At 35.2% G+C, this 19,645-nt stretch overlaps 2 protein-coding genes across 4 annotated transcripts; one reads left to right on the top strand and one right to left on the bottom strand.

The window, feature by feature from the left end:
• Positions 1-525: 525 nt before the first annotated feature.
• On the bottom strand, positions 526-4,824 carry LOC130739794 (vesicle transport v-SNARE 12). The gene is made up of 6 exons (XM_057592207.1): positions 3,383-4,824; positions 3,191-3,302; positions 2,403-2,461; positions 2,122-2,310; positions 1,194-1,364; positions 526-945 (listed from the first exon to the last, which is right to left on the bottom strand). The coding sequence occupies exons 2-6, from the start codon at positions 3,285-3,287 to the stop codon at positions 793-795; spliced, it is 669 nt and encodes a 222-aa protein (XP_057448190.1). The 5' UTR covers positions 3,288-3,302; positions 3,383-4,824; the 3' UTR covers positions 526-792.
• A 1,932-nt stretch (positions 4,825-6,756) lies between these two features.
• Positions 6,757-16,139, top strand: LOC130739793 (CSC1-like protein At1g69450). 3 transcript variants are annotated; one of them, XM_057592205.1, is made up of 12 exons: positions 6,757-6,775; positions 7,588-7,657; positions 7,766-8,083; positions 8,223-8,378; positions 8,511-8,574; positions 8,881-9,090; positions 10,868-11,062; positions 11,206-11,504; positions 12,797-13,073; positions 14,152-14,424; positions 15,383-15,616; positions 15,766-16,139. In XM_057592205.1, exons 3-12 carry the CDS (start codon positions 7,803-7,805, stop codon positions 15,919-15,921), a joined length of 2,145 nt encoding a protein of 714 aa, XP_057448188.1. In that variant the 5' UTR covers positions 6,757-6,775; positions 7,588-7,657; positions 7,766-7,802; the 3' UTR covers positions 15,922-16,139. The 3 variants fall into 3 exon arrangements, with proteins under 3 accessions (XP_057448188.1, XP_057448187.1, XP_057448189.1); XM_057592204.1 differs by lacking the exon at positions 6,757-6,775 and adding an exon at positions 7,306-7,387; XM_057592206.1 differs by lacking the exons at positions 6,757-6,775; positions 10,868-11,062 and having other exon boundaries at positions 7,474-7,657.
• The last annotated feature ends 3,506 nt before the right edge of the window (positions 16,140-19,645 follow it).

Here is a 19,645-nt window from a genome sequence, read left to right as displayed (position 1 = left end):
AGCCGCCTATATTTCTTGACTTGGTCGGGGCCACTCGTTGTTTTGACCGGCCTGGCCCATTTGCTCGTTCATCTCAAACACATTTTTTAGGTCGCTTCCGCCTAAGTTTGGATTGACACGGCTGCCATTTATATCTCTCTTAATTATTATAAAAGAATGTAGGAGTAGGAATTGCTCTCTGATTACGGTTTCTTCCAAAGTTTAGACTGTGGCTCACCAATCAAGAAGCTTGTTTCATTTTGGCATCAACTCAACTTCGTGATCATCTTGTACATCACTTACTTATACCACTCAACTATTCATTCGTATCACTCAATACTTCATTCCTTATTCAACGGTTTGTATCACTAGTTCGTGGTTGATGGATCATTTTATAAATAGAAAATTAAATGAAATAGACATAAACAGGAGGACATGGAAAGTTGGGAACCTTTATAACAAGTACAAAAAAGTTACATATTCAGTTTTTTTAGGCAATTCAGCCTGATTCAATAGAGATTAATAAATGAGCCAGGCGCTAGCATAGCACTAAAAATTGGAAATTATTAACTTTCAAAAATGCTAGCAGCCTAGCAATGCATCATGTCAAAAAACTGAGTACACACGTGAACTTAACGCTCTTCCAGTTCAAATGGAAAGCAAGATATCAAAGGAAACTTCACCAATCATAAGAATAACCATGAAGAAACAATTGCAGGGTTGTGACCAACATCACATATAATTCCTATATACAACCAATCACATACAAGTATAAAACATTGCTTGAATCCTGTCGTATCTTGCCCCGATTAGCTAATGGGATAGCTTGTAAAATAGAATCACAACTATAGCTAAAACAAGAGCTCCAATCACAGATGCAAGGATCCATTTGTGTCTAGTTATTCTGCGAGACATGGTGGTTAAAACCTTCTTACTCTTGTCAATAGCATCATCTACCCCATGAAGCTGCAAGCGATAGAAAAATTACCATCACACAACAATTATCACCATTTCAACATTGCACTCCTTATGCTTAAGGCTTGCAATCTTATTCTCCAAGGAAAAAGTATCATTTTCGATTTTAATACTTCTCGCCCTAGAGAATAAGATCATCCCATGATTCCTTCCTAGTCCTAGTAAATGAAATGATGACCCAAACTAAAGTTGAGATAAGCAGAACCATTATAAAACATAGCATTCACATATCAACCTACCCTTTTATGGGAGCTCAGGAGAGTCTCACGCTGCTGGTGTAAATCTTGGAGGATCGAGACGCCGAGTTCTTCAGTCTCCAGAATGGTTCTTCGGCTCTCCCTAATTCTCTCACTCGAATCATTTATTCTCTCCACCGACATAGTTAATCTTTCTCTCTGATCAGCAGAAGCCTGCAATATTTTCCACATTTACCCAATATATTAGCATCAGATCAAGTGCACTACTTGCCTTACAAGTGCTTAAAACTAGAAAACCTCCTAATTTCAAAACTCAGAAAACAAAAACATGGGGATAGGCCTAACATAGAACCAGATATGCATTTGCAACAGAAATACTATTATGACAAGTATATCCAATTTCAAAAACCTATTAATTTCAAAATTCAAAAAACAAAATACGAAGACATTCTAAACAGAGCCCGATATACACATGTGCAGACATCTGCAACCTTATATACAAGAAACAACCAGTCTCATTCTCTTTATGGGCATAGCACTGCCACTATCAAACATAATATATATGCCGTGTTTAATAATCATTATAATCATAATTCACAGACAGCAGATGGAATGGAAAACACAACTATTCTACAATAAATGGATAACATAGACACTAGTAAATTAGTAATTAGAAATAGTGTGAGAAACTAAGGAAATATCAAATATCGATCAAGAAAAAGGTCACTTCTCTTAATGGTAGTTACTCTGATTAACAGGTCAAGATATAATCACTCACGATCCCATGAAGGAGTAATAGAAGTGAAGAAAACATTTTTCACAGACAAATAAGAAGGAACATAATCACAACTAGAAACAGAACTTTTCCCCAAGTTGGAGCTCTCTAACCAAGAAAGTTACTAGCTTCCTACTTTCCTTTTTTAAAGAAAAATATGCTATTAAGTAATACAAACAAGAGTTAAAGGTATACCAAATGTGCATCTGCCATTCCAGCCTCCAGCAAATCTTCACGGGCAGCCTGATCAGCACTAGGAGATGTTAACCTTTTAAATTCTTTTTTCAACTTGGTTAGATCGGATTTGTATTCCCTCAACTTTGCAAGAAGCATTGCTTTTACACTCGGCTGCAAACTTCTCGCCTCGAGGTCCATCTTCCGAATCTGAAGAGAGAGAAGAGGGAAATAAGCAACAAATTCAAAGATAACACCAATCAAAATAAAGCATGGAGTTGTAGGAAAAATATTTCAAATACCAGAACATCGGCATCATCTAGTCCAGCTTTGATCTCAGAAAGCTTTTGTTGCTTCTGTTCTGAAATTAGGAGTGATCAAAATTAAATTCTCTACCATTATTTACTGTGAAATTAAAGGACAAGCCATCGTACATCCTCAAGTACAGAAGCAATTTCAAGAGAACATTTGACACCCGACAAAGTAAATATCCTTAGGTTATCCAGAAACTTTGGTTAAGATTAAAACAAAGAAATACATGACCAAATATGTGTGACTAGCCGACTAGGGATGGCATCAAATTGCAAAGAAGCAACAGTCAAGCATCAAGTCAAGTCTAAGAACATGCATAGTCCAAAGTAATTTAAACAACTCAGCTGCTAAGTAACTAATGATATAGGAGACTTCAAGCCCATTAGAGTACAAGCTTCTTGGAGCTTATATCCTAGAAAGAACACTGAATAAACTCCAATAAGTGCTCTTTGATTTGCTTTCAAACTGGTTGCTTCATCAAATCATTAAGCAATAGTAGCACAAAATTATTCAATAACACAAACTTATGATTTTTTAATTGTATTGGCAAACTTTTAATTGTCTCTCTCGCTCATATCCAATACAACAAATCTAACATAACCAATCATCAGATCAATGAAGCTTCAGTAGAAAAAAACAGCACCCAGAGGCCAGAAAACACAAAGGGCAGTTCAAGACATCAAAGAACAGCACAAAAAAACAGGTAAACGACAAGGAAGACGTGGAAAAACGAAAAAGGGGTTCTCAGAAACGACAATTTTGGAGGTAGCAAACCTACCCAGGTCAGAAACAAGAGACGCGGAGCTGCATTTGCGGGAGAGATTAGCAGAGAGGTCGCAGTACTGGCGCTCATACCCTTCGAAAACCTCGCTCATGTTGTTTGTTTGGAACTGAAAAATTGGAAAAATCAGAAACAAATACCAACATGTTGTGCTAGTGTGAGTTTTGAGGATGATTGATCTTCCCTTACCTTGGATCGATCGAAACTGAACAATATTGAGATTTGGTTGATGATTCTGGTACTTTTCTTCAGGAGCAGAGGAAAATGGAAACAACAGTGCGTGCGGTTGGGATTTTGGTCTTGTGGGTTAATCAACAGCGGTTGCCGGTAGCAGATTGCAATTGTTGACCTGTGTCTGAGGTGGGAACAGTACAAAGTCAACAGTCAAATTTTCTTTTTAACTTTTTACCACCATTTACTAATTACTAATTCAGTTTATCAGCTCATGGAAATGGAAAGTCAACCCAAATTCACCTTCTTTCCGGAGGAATTTAGCATACACAAATAGAAGCTTGTGTAAGGTTACACAAGTGCCTTTTGACCTATGGTAGCAGGTTCAGCAGGTTTTTTTAAAAAAAAATCAAAAAACTTAAAAATTAGTAAATTAGTTAATGAGGATTAGGTTAATTATTATTCAATATTTCAAAAAAAAAAAAGAATTTAGGGTTAAAAATCCGTTGAGGATCTTATTCTTCCCTGAAATCTCTCCTAATTCACTCATCATCAAACCTTTCCTTTTTCCTTCAAAATAAATTTAGGGTTAAAATTACAACCTAATCTCTTATTCTGGAGAGATCTCAGGGGAAGATTTCCACAACCAAAATCAGATCTGTTTCTTCTTCTTCTTCACTTCTTTCTCTTCTTACCCAGAAAACCAACTTCTCCTCTGTTAATCAAAATTCAAAATTTCTGTGTTTTGCTTCCATCTCCTTCCACCAACATCAAAGTTTTTATTTTTACCCAGATCCACACCCTCAGTAATAACATTTCCAGACCTTCAAACCATTTGGACATATCATAAAATTTGTAAACAGAGAAAAAGAAGAACTGTAGCCTTGGATGAATTCATGTTGAAGCTTCCCTTCCTCTTACAATCCTGAATGAACAAACGAACACACACAACATGCTTCTCAAAGCTGTTGTTGTCGTTCCTTCATCCACCTTCAACGCCGAGCGTTTGATTCCATTCAGCCGCAACAATGGGAGTGCGTTGGTGGTTTGCGCCGCCATCAAAGGGTGAGGAAGATGGAGTCGGGAAAGGAGATCTGGCTTCTCCGAACGAACCAGATCTGGGAAAAGCGTTTGGGTGGACGAGATCTAGGAAGCCGGCAAGAAAATGGGTTGATCAGAAGCTTCCATGGCCGCACATCCTGTCACCGGCAACTGCTCCGCCGCCGGGAACCCCAATGACACTGGCAGAATGGAGATGCAGAGAGAAGGGAAAAGGTACAGAGATAAGGAAAAAGGGTTATTTTGTGATGAGGTGGTGGGGATGAGTTTTGGGGTTGAAGTACAGCTGGTGGTGGAGTTTTCCGGCACGGAGGTGTTGAAGAGAGACATGTCTGAGATTGATAGAAATTTGAATCTGGTGTTGAAGAGAGAAGAGGTGAAGAAGGTAGAGAGAAGAGGAACATATTAAGGATATATGTTTTTTTTTTTGAAATTAATTAAAGATAAATATTTAATTAAGAAAATATGTTTTTTGATTTTTTTTTAAAAAAACTTGTTATAATGGGTCAAAAGCCTATTGTGTAACCTTGCACCCTTCTTTCCACCCTTGTTTTTAGATACTTCAATTTTTGCACTCATTTTGTATTACTACTTTACATTTATTTTATTTTCTGGTTTTCCTTGTATGATTTACATCATTTGTCACTACTTTTTTTCACCTTTTGTTTTGTTACACCCAAAAATTGTGAATTTTTTTTATTAGGTAAAATGATTGTGTGTTCATCAATGTTTAGAAAATTGGATCATGTCGAACATTTCGATTGATCGGATTGAGAATCAGGCCTATAATTGTTTGGGAGTATTGTTGGTTATCTGTAAAGTCACATATTATGTAATTTCAATTAATATTATTTGGACTTTATTTTTATTATATATTATATTATATTTGTATTAAATTTGATGTAGCTGCGTTATCATGTATACTTTTGAAAATTATTGCATATATTTATGTATTTTCACATATAATTTAACTTTTAAAAAATTTAATGACATTTCAGCTTTCCATGGGGACTTGTGGGGAGGTTGGGAACAAGGATGAAGTAAATTTCACCCACCATGGAGATGGGGATGAGAATAGGGACAGAGGAGAGATGCGAGGACAGGGACCGAGCGTCATCCTAACTATTTTCCCTTCGCCACCATCAATTGTTTCTATTATCGTTCGTCCCTCATCAGAACATGTTCTACTACCACCCATTAAACCCCTACCACCACTCCCCTACCTTCCCCACATCCACTTGTTGTGCAACTCACTTCCACTTCCACCATTGGCAACGACAACTCAACCACCACAAACATCGTTGAACTACCCTAACAAAAGGCACCACCTCTTTCTAACTTTCAACCAACAGCAAACCAAACACCATCGAAGCGACCTCCACCTACTCACCACAACAATTAAAAGTTCAAACATTTCAAAAATTGGGTATCCACCACTCGTAACAAGGCACAATGGTCAAAGAATGAAAAGGATGATTACCATTGTGGTAAGAAATGAGAAAGCTAATGACTTGTCATCTTGCTCAGATGCCTCATGTGAGGAAATATTCCAAACTTGCACGAACATGACAACAATGGTGGGTCAAAGATTAGAGGTACCTTGCTAAAATGATACAATGCAGTGGTCGTCCATAGTTGGACGATGTAGTGATGCTTCTGACGAAGGTGATGGTTGGAGATTAGAAGGGATGGTAAAGTTGTGGTTGCTGGAAAAAGGATCGAGCAAGAAAGAAATATGTGAAGTTAAGCTCATGGTGGTGGCGACAAGTGTTAATTCATTTAGAGCGATGATGTGGGTTGAAAGGGGATTGGGTTTCAAGGGTGGTAGGGAGTGCTTAGGAAGTGGAGATTTGACGGGGATCCAACGTTTTTAGGGTTGAATGTAATGGAAGAGAATGACATATTAGTAATTTAACCTCTTAATTCACAATTCCCAAGACAAGTGTTTTAAATTTTCTTAATGCATATCACTAGATCGCTTAAAAATTTATTCATCGGCGTGCCTTTGAATTTTTGTGAAACTCCGATTCACATCTTTATTTCTCTATTGAGACGTGTATTTTTAATGTTGAGGGAAATAAGATTTCAAAAACATTATCCATAATCAAACTTCTGTCTTTGACTTTGAGGGCGATCGCGGATGCAACTCCTGCTTCTGGTTTAGCAGCTAATGTGAGGTGGGTGTCACCATCTCAAGGGAGGTTCAGAGTTAACTTTGATGTTGCGTACAATGAGGATGGTATTGCTGGTTTGACCTTCGTGGCTAGAGATAGTGAAGGTTTTTCGTTGGCTATGGGTTACGGGTTGTTGATGTGAGCTTCCTCCCCCCATGACAAAGGCTTTGTCTTTCAGGTGGGTGCTTGGTATTGCTACATAGTTGAGTTTTATGAGTGTTCTTTTTTAGACAAATTGTCAAGCCCTATTCAAGGCTTGACATGAGTTAGACTCCAGTGTGTCTTACTTGCCTACTATTTTGTGGGATTGTCAATTGTTAGTGTCTTCTTTTGATATTTTTAAGGTGATTTGTGTAAAGAGAATCACCAATCAGACAACTAGTTTTAGTTCAAAATTAGTTTTTTGAAAATGTTTTCCTGAAACTATTTACTTTTCTTCAAGCGAATGTAGGGAAGCCCCGGGTTCTTTCGTAAAATATAATTTCGTTGCATTTCTAAAAAAATCGAAATAATGTCATTTAAAATTATAAATTTATTTTACTTTATTTCCCTAAATTGGCAAGCTTCATGTTGGGTAGCAGCGCGAGCTAGCTAACTGTTAGAGACTGATAGTTGGGGACTTGGAAGCCGTTTGCTAGCTAACTGCTATAACAACCTTTCTACTCCATCCAAAAAAATATATATATTATTAAATCAAACATAAAAAGTGGTCGACATGAATTTGAACCCATCTGCTGATTCTCTAGAGCTTTGTTAGTTTGGAATATTTCCACATACCAACATGTTCTAGGTTCAAATCCTCCTAGCTATATATCAATTTTATCGGAGAAGATAATATTAAAATATAAGTTATTGAAAATAATTGCAAAATTCAAAACATTAACAACTTCAAATACTACATGTTATCACAATCTTAAAATTTCAAAAAAAAGTTTATTATCTCTCAATGCTTTGCTTGAACAGTTGACCCTTCTCTTTGCTTCTGAGCAGGGAAATGCGATATTCTGAGTATTCAGCCACAACCACAGTCTTCTCGAAGCTACACACAAACGAGGAACGGGTAATCATTCTTCTCTTTCTCTGTTTTGGAGCCACTGGGTGTTCTTACTCTCTACTCCACATTGCAAAATTGGCCTCATGATATCAATTTATCTTATGTTTCTTACAGTAGCTGAGTCATATAATTTTCTGGGTTCCTGAGAAACATGATTGTGTCTGCTCTTCTGACATCTGTTGGGATCAATACTGCTCTATGTGTGTTGTTCTTTACATTGTATTCTATATTGAGGAAACAACCAAGCAATTATGAAGTTTATGTACCGCGCCTGCTGGCAGAAGGAACTTCTAAGAGGAGAAGTCGTTTCAACTTAGAAAGACTAATACCTTCTCCAGGTTGGGTTGCTAAAGCCTGGAGCCTTTCTGAGGAGGAACTGTTATCATTGTCAGGGTTAGATACTGTGGTTTTTATGCGTATTATAACCTTCAGGTATATATACCTTTCCATTTCATGGTTTTTTAAATTTGTGCATGAACCTTTTCCATATCCATCCCTTCCAAAACAACAAAAAAAGGGAAGCAGGTAATTAAGCATTTTTAGACTAAATTCTTGTATTTATTGTATGCAGTTTGAAAATATTTACTTTTGCTGGGACTATTGGAATCCTAGTGATTCTTCCAGTCAACTGCTGGGCAGATCAGCTACAAGATTTTGATGGTGCAGATTTCACCAACAGCTCCTTGGATGTGTTCACTATATCAAATGTAAACAGTGGCTCTAACTGGTAAATACTACCTCTATATTTGATTGTTCTAGTTGAGCTATGCCTAGAGAACCCATGGGGGAGTTTCTATTCAGCATTTATCTTTTTTAGCTTCTGGCATGAGATTATTATCCTCTATGATATTTGTTTCAGGTTATGGGTCCACTTCAGTGCCGTATATATTGTCACTGGTTTCATATGTGTACTTCTTTTTTATGTAAGTATATTTTGTCTAACTGGTTCAGCAATGAGCAATCCCCATAGTTTTATGCCTTTTACATTGAACTTAATTATGGTGTTTTAAGATGAATATGGAATATAAATAATTAAATATCTATTATAGCTTCGGCCGGTATAGTTAGACTAATTAGAAGGATAAAAATTACCTCTAAATTCTACAGAGGTTGATAACAAGGGGTTTCCTTTCTTTTTAGTAATTTTCTCTTTATCTTTACTAATTGAGCTATAGCTTATGCAAGAGCCAACATACTTACTCATTTCTCAATATGATTTTAATCTTCAGGAGTATAAACACATATCTTCTAGAAGAATTTCTTATTTTTATTCATCGGAACCGCAACCTCATCAGTTCACCATTTTAGTTCACAGCATTCCAACTTCCAACTCTTGCAGCATCAGTGACAGTATTGATAGCTTCTTTAAAGAGCTTTACCCTTCTACATATCTATCACATGTGGTTATTCGCCGTACAAGCAAAATCGGAAGTCTCCTAGTAAGAATTGTATTGAAGTTTAGAGTTCTTTCTTGTTAATTTATTTTCTCATCTATATTTTATATTTCCTTGGAAACTTGTAGCCTTCTAAAAGGCTGTATAATTCTGTAGGTTTGTGCATTGTTCTCCATATTTTTGCTTTTAATTTCAAAATTTAAGCACCAAGATATGTCATTTAGAGTTTAAGGACATAGATACCCATACATAAGTACCCATTGAGTATGAGTGTAAACACTGAAGTTGATACTGATGTAATTTTCGATTAGCGAGTCTTTATCTTAAATCCAAGTACGAATGTCGACACTTTAATACCCTTGTCATGTATGTCATTTTCATTTTCCAGAGAGAGAGAGAGAGAGAGAGAGAGAGAGAGTTATTTGTGCTCAGAAGCTGTATCTGAGTTCCAGAGGGAGCCAGCCTTGAGCTGAGTTTCATGGCCAGGCTTAGAGTATGTGGGAGGTTGAGAGTTGTTGTATCACAGAGACTCAGAGTATAGGTGAGGCCAGATATAGAGAGAGTGATGTAATCTGTTTGTCAGATAAATGAAAACACAACTTCTCCGTGGATGTAGGCATTTAGGCCGAACCACGTTAAATCTTGGTCTCTGTATTTTTCCTCTTCTCATTCCTATCCTAATACTTAAACAGAAGATGGATTTATTACCCAGAAAGTCTTCTGAAATGTTCCATTACACGTAACCTGACTAACACAAACCAAGCCTGATACCACATGACCAGAAAATTCAGAATTCATAAAGTACTTCTAGGATTGGAAGTATGAAACTGTGCAGTTAAATGACAACTTTCTAATGTTAGTAGGTAGTAATTTTAAATAATTTTAATCTTTTTGGACCTATTAAGTTTTATTACAATTAGCCCAATAATCATAAATACACCAATATTCAAGTCTTTTGGCCTTTAAAAACATTGGCTCACTAGATGCTAGTATGTCCTGCATTAGCCGTCCTCTTGCCTTTGTATACATCAGATTATACAAAGTTGATTGAAGTTGGGCTCTTAAAGAATTTTCCCTGCATGAAGTTTAACAAGCCTGTTAATACATATTACTTCTCACTGACAGCCCGGGGAACATTTTCAATTTTTCTTATTTGATTAAAATCTTCAAAGCGCTTGCTTTTGTGCTACATGAATTCCTATACTAAAATTCCATAATTTTGCAATTGCAAAAAGTTTGTGATATTGCCCAAATTGAAGTTTGCTGTTGATATAACATAAAGGGTTAAGTCAGCACCAACTAAGAGAGTGAGGATGGTCATATTTCTCTGTGCCTTCTTGATCTATATGCATTCTTGATCATAGTTCCTTTGACTGTACATAATTGGCACTGACTAATTAGCAGGAGCTAATGATCTGAACTGTGTGTAAAACAATCTACCTATTTGCTTTCCATACTGGAGTGATTAAAACATATTTGGCCAGATGTTACTATTTTTTTGTTTTGTTTTACCTTCTCAAATACTTTTAATATTTAAGCATCACAATGTTGTGAGAGGTTCCCTTTTGAAGATGATTTAAAATGTAAATGAGATATTCCATTGAGAAAATATTGTTCCTAAAGGAAAATTCCATGAGACAATCTTAAATAATCAGTATTAATTTTAACATACACTCTAGTAATCCAACTATCATTTCAATAATATGTATAAAGTGGCAGGCTGCTATGTTCTTGATCATTTAAGTGTTTTGATAGACTGCTTCTTTTTCACTTTTTAAGAGTTTGCAACTTATTTCCCTATCTTTCCATTTGTTTAATCTAGAATGAAGCAAAGAATTTGTATAAAAAGGTTACTCAATTACGATCAGACCCCATTCAGCAAAAACATAAGCATGGTGGTTTTCTTGGACTATTTGGCAAAAAAATAAATAAACATATAGAGCATTATGAAAAGAAGTTAGAGGACATTGAGGTGAATGTAAAATTGCAGCAGTCAGAGGCTTCATTGGCAGGTGAAGTATGTGGTAATCTTTGTAGTCTTTTCCTGAAAAAATAAGCATTTTAAAAGTAGTTTTAATCTTGTTGAACTATTTTTATTTTTCTTGTCTCTGTTGGTATAAAGTGCATGCTAATAATCTCCATTCTTTTTCAATATTCAAGGAGGCTCGAGCTGCCTTCGTATTCTTCAAGGCTCGGTATGCTGCTGCTACAGCTTTACATTTGCAGCAATCAGTCGATCCTACCCAGTGGGTTACTGAGTTAGCTCCAGAACCTCATGATGTTTACTGGCCTTTCTTCTCTAAATCATTCATGAGAAGATGGATTTCGAAGTTGGTGGTTGTAGTTTTGTGCATTGTTTTCACTATTATGTTCCTTTTACCTGTCGTATTGGTTCAGGGGCTTACCAACTTAAGTCAATTGGAAACTTTGTTTCCATTCTTGACAAGTATCCTAACCATGTAAGTTAACTTGGTTTATTTATTTATTTATATGTTAATGCCTAACCCCTCTCTCTATTTTATGGTATCTTGCATCTCTTGTGCTCCTCATGGCCTCATTATCCTAGCTAGGAGTTATTTTCAAAAGAAAAACTTTCAGAGTTGCATGGGAATTAGGTCAAAATGATTATTTTGCGTTTCTGAAATATATGCTTTCAATCATTGAATAGGCCTCCACTTGGTGTGCTGGTTTTTATGTTGCCTTGATCATTTGTACAGTCAATTATGAAATATCCATTAGTTCAGAGGAGGATAAACCCAGGAAGCTGTAAATATAGTTTAAGGGTGTGTCTGATGCACATCGAGGAACATCACAGGTAGAACTACAAAGTGCAAGTAGTTGAGTTACAGCATGATTTTTTAGGGTTGTCTTGTATATGGTGATCGGTGTGCAAAAAAAAAATAGTTGAGAGAGAAAAGGGGAAGAAAAGATAGAGGAGGAGGGTTGAGCGAGGGAAGGGAACTCAGGGAAGAGGGCTGTTGATGAGAAAAGGAAAGAGTTGGATATTTGTCTTTTGATGTTGTTGTGTGGGGAATAAAAGATTGTGTTATGGTTTGTTGAGTAACAAGTTTAAAACTTTGTCTTATACTTCATCTTTTTTTTTTGTAATGTCCAATGACCATTTTTTAAATCAAACACGGAACAAGTATTTTCGTGCTGTCCTTTCCTTCATTTTTTAGAATACAAAAACACTCTAAAGCATAAACCAAATTAAGAAAACAAACTCGGTGGTCAGGTTTCAGAATTGTGGTGCCATTTATTGGTTGTAAGAAAAAAGTTTCATGGATGTCTATACTTACTGCAATCAGATTTCTTGTGTGCTGCATACCCATAGCATTTTTGTTATACCTGCTTAAGTATGGTTTTGCAATCGATAAAGGAATGGTTACTAGAAGATCATTGTAGTTGTTATAGAAGCCAGATTTACTCAATGTTCCAATTTCTTTCTGCTACAATGTTTCAGTGTTTCCAATTTGTTTCTCATAAAATATCTGCATGTAATTTTATCTTTCCAGTATAGTCAAATTCATTCTAACTATCCAATTCGGTTACTTATGATGCTATATCTCTTCTCCTCCCTGTTCAATGTACCGGGTCGAAATCCCTATTACTTCATATCAATATATTTGGTCTTTACAAAAAAGAAGAAGCTTTATCTCCTTAATTAGGTTGACATGCTAGCTTTAGCTTTATGTTTTATTTTTCAATTGTTAATGCAAAATCTCTAAGCCTTTTGTGAATCTGCTTGCAGAAAATTTGTCAGTCAAATAATTACAGGATACCTTCCCAGCCTTATTCTTCAGCTGTTTCTGAAACTGGTTCCACCTGCCATGGAGTTCCTTTCCTCTATTCAAGGATATATCTCACGCAGTGCTATAGAAAAGAGCGCATGTACTAAAGTGTTGTGGTTCACTATATGGAATGTTTTTTTCGCGACTGTATTTTCCGGGTCATTTTTATCTATGATATTTATCATCCTCGATCCCAAAGGCATTCCTGAGAAACTGGCAATTGCAGTTCCTGCACAGGTTAGACAATGTTTCTCTCCATTGTAACCTTTCTGATAGCATATTTTTTAAGGATACAAAAATACTGCTGATGGTAAGAACTTTTCCCCCCCTAGTCAAATTTCTCTTAATGAGGCCTACAAAAATAATGGGTAAGGCTTGAACCATGTTGGTGGAACTGAATCATGCTTCATGTTCCATAAGTTAATCTGATCTCTACATTTCTTCTTGTTGAGATTCCATATTGACTAGAGATATGGCCAAAGTAGTTTCTGCTAAGGTTGGCCAATCCCCATACTTAAGCTAGTTTTTAAGGGTAGAGTTAGACCTAGACCCCAGTTTTTAAGATGGTATCAGGAACCCCGAAACGCATGTGGTTCGACTCCGAAATAGGTCATACGTGATCGTCTCAGGAAACCTGTGATTTTGACATTCTGTCCACTTCTTTAAGATCTGGCCAAACGCATGTGGTTCGACTCCGAAATACCTCATACGGGATCGTGTCAGGAGACCTGTGATTTCAACATTCTGTCAACTTCTTTAAGATCTGGCCACTGAAAAAATTGTTGACCCTCCAACACACACACATAACCCTAATAATAACTCATAGCAACTCAAATTATCTACAAAAATACAAGTCTAATAATAGGAATTTATGGCAAATTATGAGTATAATATGCCAAAGAAAAAACCTCTACAGAAGAAACATACCCCAGCTAAATGTCCTCCCAAAATTTTATACAAGCACACATCATCATTTATTCAATCACTTTAAACTTATTATCAAGTAAAAAATCTGCATGCCAATTCTTAATAAAACAATTTTTTATTTCTGCTGGAAAGCATCTCGGATTTAGGGAAAATGTCATCTATTTAGGATGTGTTATGTGTATATATTCTGATATAATTCTGACTTGATTTGTATAGTTTCCATATTTCCTTGTTTCCTAATATATGCGCTCTCCTATTATCCGTGATTGTAATATTTGTTTAAATAATGGATCTTTGCTGAGGTTAATCCTCAATCAATTCAGTAAATCATATGTCAATCTCAAGAATTTCTATCTTTTTGATGCAGTTAACTTTGGTTTGATTGTAGGCATCATTTTTTATTACTTATGTTGTCACGTCAGGATGGACAAGTACATCATCAGAACTCTTCCGTATAATGCCTTTCATTCTCAGTTTGATAACACGACTTTTCACAAGTCCAGACGATGAATTTGAAGTTCCATCCATTCCATACTACAATGATATTCCAAGGATCCTTTTCTTTGGACTTCTAGGCCTTACATATTTCTTCCTAGCACCACTAATTTTACCGTTCTTGTTGGCCTACTTTTGTCTTGCATACATCATTTATCGAAACCAGGTAAGCATTTATCTGGATCCTATTTTGAAATATATTCTAGGAGTGTTTAATTTTCTGAGCTTATATTATGTCATGCTTGCGTTTCTACCCTGCTTCTACCTATAAAATTGAGGGAGAACTATGACATTGGAACTCCTGACAAAATATTTCCTATGTAGGAAGTGTTCAAGATACAGAACCATTTCTGGGCCTCTATCTATTGGGCTAAATTAATATGGTACCAAAGCTTCTATGACTAAATGATAAGAAGTTATATCCTTGTTACCCCTATTCCTTATAATTAAATTAAAGTACCAAGTAAAGTGGGAATGATTTCCATGCTTCAATTCAAAAGGGCTCTCAGTGAGTGGACATGTGGTGATATAATTGTTCCTGTGTCCCCACCTAACAACTAATTTCCCAATGTTGGCTAATTTTTTTCATTAATTGAAAATGTGTTCAACAGGAATTCCTAAATTTGGGAAGATCTGCATGATGTAGCTTAAGAAGAATATTTGTAATCAAATAATAGAACTAAATAGATGCCTTAATTTTTTTGGGGTGTCATAGTGTGGATATATGGTTTCCAAAAGTTACTATGTAATTAAGCCTTTTATGTTATGGAGAAAGTTTTGCAAAGTGATCATGGCTAGATTACTATGTTAAGGAAAAGTTACATTGTTAATCTATCCAAATAGAACTAAATAGATGCAATTTGGGAAGATCTGCATGATGTAGCTTAAGAAAAATATTTTTAATGCTCTCTTGAAATTTTAAAACTGACAGATAGATAGGAACAATAACAATCTCAAAATAGTGATAGAGCGGATGGAGTAATATTGATTGCTGATTTCGTACAAGGATTACTTTCTTTTGGTTGACTCTAGAATTAAAGTAATTTTATCTATGAAAATGTGAGACCCTTAAAAAACATCTTTTTAATTGACTTGCACTGATGCCTCTCCTTTGTATTATGCAGTTTATGAATGTATATGCACCAAAGTATGAAACTGCTGGGAAATTTTGGCCCGTTGTGCACAATTCAATGATATTTTCTCTAGTACTCATGCACATCATTGCAGTGGGAATATTCGCATTGAAAAAACTCTCCCTAGCATCTACCTTGACGCTTCCTCTACCAGTTGTCACGCTTTTATTTAACGAGTACTGCAGAAAACGGTTCCTACCCATATTTGTTGCATACTCTGCAGAGGTATATTTCAAATCCAGAAAGTGACCAAAACCTGAGTGTTCAAATGTTCAATTGAGAAGGCAACAATTCTCTCTGAAAGAATAGAATAGAGTTGTTGCATGTTTAATTCAATTCATGAGCTCTGATTTTTATTTGGTTTTTTGTTTCAGACTTTGATAAGGAAAGATAGGGAAGACCAGAATGATGCTGCAATGACTGAGTTTTATGACAATTTGGTTAATGCTTATGAAGACCCTGCTTTGCTTCCAATTCAATCTTCATCAAACACTGACAATCTTTCCAGTCCTCTTATATCTGAAGCTTAAAGTTGATGCAGTGTTATTCAATATTAGACCTGTTGTTTTGGCTCTTTCCTGCATGTGATTGAAGATTCATATTTCAAGAGCAATGGGATGCAGAACGTGCTTGTATTAGACCAATTATTTGTTATTTTTATTGTATTGTAATATTAATTAATACATATTGTATATATTGAGTTACATATAAGTTGTGAAAAAAATGGACTCTGAGAATATTATGAAAATTAACTACCTAATATGATAATTTCAAAATATTAGATCCATTGATATAATTTAAAGTAAATGATTTAAATTTAATATACTTATATTATGAAATAATTAATGTAACTTAGAGATTTCATTTTACGTGAATTTAAAAATTACCATATTTTATGATGTAATTTAAAATGAATAATTTTAATTTTAATTGAAAATATTAGAAGATAATAAGTATAAGTAACAGATGTCATTTGAAAGTAACTGTGAATTTGATAAATTTGTGCGTGTGTGTGTATTAAAAATGGTGAAATTTCCTCTCATTAAAACTAAGGGACTAAAAATTCACTTTAAGAAATTTAAACTAAGACAGGTAGACAAACGACAAATAGGTAGCACTATAGATTTTCTTTTATTTTCTAGGGCCCTCAAATATCTGACTTTGGACTGGAACTTCAACTAAATTCTATAAAATGCAAATGCTCTCTTGCACATAAAAAAGCAAATCTAAGCCTTTTGGATTGTGAGATGGTCAAAAGAAGAAAAGGAAAAGGAAGAGAAGGTGAACAAGGGGAAAACAATAGTGAGGGAAAAATTCAATGGACCAGCTACCATTAGGAAGAGGTAGCAGCTAATGCCATCTTCAACTGTAGTTTGTAATGTAGTACTAACTTTTAGCAGCAATTTAATTTGAACAACTGTTAAAGGATGTAAATGAAATTGTTCAGTAAATGCTCAGTTCTAATAATAGCATGCAACTGTAAATGTGATTTTCAATCAAGTCAAGTGCTACATAACAAAGTAAAACAAAGATAATAATAAAATATATGGACTAGCCGGATTTTATAACCTCCAGCATAAACACATCAATTCTATGGAGATCACTAGTGTTTCAGATTTTTTGTTTTTTAAATATCTTGTCCATGTATGTCTATCAGTGATGATCGCGACTTTCGTACGTCTAACAGACATTACTGTATGAAAAATTATAAAATTTATTTGAACAACTCATGAAAGTTGTTATGTTCGAGATGTTTTGACACCAAGACAAATTTTGGACACTGTCAACTTTCTGATACCATTCCAACCCCTTCTGGCTCTACTTCTGTGGTTAACGTTTTCTTACCAACCAACATGAGCAAGAAATGAAGTAGAGCAAGAACCCAAATTATATCACTGAATAGAAGAAGCCCACATTGGATATTTTCTAGGTAATTAATTAAGAGCAGAATGGGATAGTTGCAAAAAGTTAAGGAAGCTATAGCTTAGTTATGGCTATGACTATATTTGGATACACATTGACTGATGCAGATAAGGGCAAAGGAGAAATTGAAGGCTCATTGGCTTCCCGTTAATGGAGATAATGTGTGATCAATTTTTTACTTTTCTTTATTGAGATGCAATGGGGGATGGTGGGGTCAATAAGAAGATTATGATGTAAATGAGTCAGCATTAATTAAAAAACCTCTCAGGATGAAGTGTGATTATTAATGGAAAATGCTCTGGGGCACGACCTTGGGGCTCGTGCACCACGCACGAAGCATTTTCTGGCGGTTAGAAACCGCCAGAAACCGTAGCTTTTCTTTTTATTTTGACAGTTGTAATTTTGTGGCGGTTTTGAACCGCCAGAAATAGTAGGTTTGCTTTTTTTTTGACAGTTGTAATTTTCTCTCGTGCATTCTTCGTACGTGCCCTCTCGTACTATATAGCATTGCTCAGATTTTTGGCTAAAGATTGAATCAGAAAATCCATAAGGATTAGAAAAGTTTTGAATTATTTATGCTTGTGAGTTATCTTCTTGATTTTCCTTCTAATTTAGCAGAAATCAATTGAATATTTGTGTAAACAAATTTTACGCTGACAGTGCACCGCTCTTTTATTCGCTAATAAATTGGAATTGCATAGATTAGTCCAAAGTTTGGCATCTGTCCCATGTTTCCTCTCTTCAAGACTTTCATAATTTAAACCACAGTTGTTTTTCTATATAAAAATTAGCAATGGTTTTGTCTTCTAATTCTTGTTTGGTTTACAGGTACAACCAAAACTATAAACAACTGCACTTGAACTGGTACTTATGACAACCATCACTACTTATTTCACCTATCAATTATTGACATCGATTTTTGTACAATTGGGAATCCATTATCCGACAAAAAACACGAGGGGAGTTTATTTATGATTCCCAATACTACTCCTTTTCAAAACAGAATTATGGGCAATGAATTCAAACATGTCATGAGCAATGAATAAGAGAAGTGACTAGTAGAAACAAAATTCAGCTCGCAATCACTTGGATGCCAATCTGGAATTTTTTTTGTTCTTATCTCAATGTATGCATCACCATTTTGAAAACTGATGAAATGTCCTATGAAGCAGAATATTGATGCTTGCTTTAGAACCATGGAAAACTAATCGGATAAGGATTTCAGAATTTCATATAAATGTTTTACATATATGGTAACAGAGATAAACACATTTAGACTACCAAACAGAACACCAACGACATGTTGGGAAGGCAGGCGCTGATTAACCTGCGAGGGTTGCCCACCAAATATATTTAGATTCAAAATTTGTTTTCTACTTTCCTATTAGTTTTTCAGCTTTCTTAAAAAAGAGAGAGCACCCTTCAGTGCCTTCACCTGGCTAGATGTATTTAAGGTAGAGAGAATAAGACAAAAAAATGGAATGTATATTTCTTCAATTTTCTTAGAGGAAATGCTATCAAGCAACAACTCACCTAATAAAACCAATGACCATCATACTATCTCCTTTTTTTTCTTCATTAAAAATCATGACTAACTTCATTTCATGTGAGCTGTGTGTGTGGGCATGACACAAACTACCAATTCCTAGCTGTGTGGCAGGATAGTAATTAACATATACTTAAGTACTCAAAATGACCAATACAAGATCACAAATTATAACATTATTAAATTTTCGTTATTTTCGTTGAACTCAACATAAATTTACGGTAAAGTCAACGTGTAAATTTATATTTTGTGAATCTACATTAAATTTAAGGCGGTAACTTCTAACTTCTTTACTGATGTATGAAGATACATAAAATCACGTTAGTGTTGATAATTTTGAAATTTATTCTACAATTTATTCTAAAACTAAATCAATTATAAATAAAAGTTTACGTGACTTTCGTGTATCCGTATTGATTCTACGATGAAATAAGTGAATCCAAACCTGCTTTAAAAATATCTACCAAAATTGCATTAAAAGATTTAAGATTGCCCATAAAAATTCACATTGAGAAACATCATTCTGGACTGGTAGCTTAGAAATTTAGTTGAAATCACAATATGATGCCTTAATTTGTGGGACAATAGTTTGAGTTTATTTTATTGAAAGAGGCACCTTCATCCCCAGCAGCAGTGATATTAAATTGCTTCCCTATTACTGAAGGTTAATCCTAGCTACAAACTACGAAAGAAAGGAATCTTGTATGTGGTGTGGTGATTCTGGGAATTTGCAATGAATTTGGCAGACACAAAACCATGAAAAGGGAGGGATTCCTCATGCTGTA

The sequence above is a fragment of the Lotus japonicus genome, chromosome 2 (genome assembly GCF_012489685.1).
Source record: "Lotus japonicus ecotype B-129 chromosome 2, LjGifu_v1.2".
Lineage (NCBI taxonomy): Eukaryota > Viridiplantae > Streptophyta > Magnoliopsida > Fabales > Fabaceae > Lotus > Lotus japonicus.
Note: the sequence above shows the minus strand (reverse complement) of the source record. Positions and strands in the feature narration are given on the sequence as shown.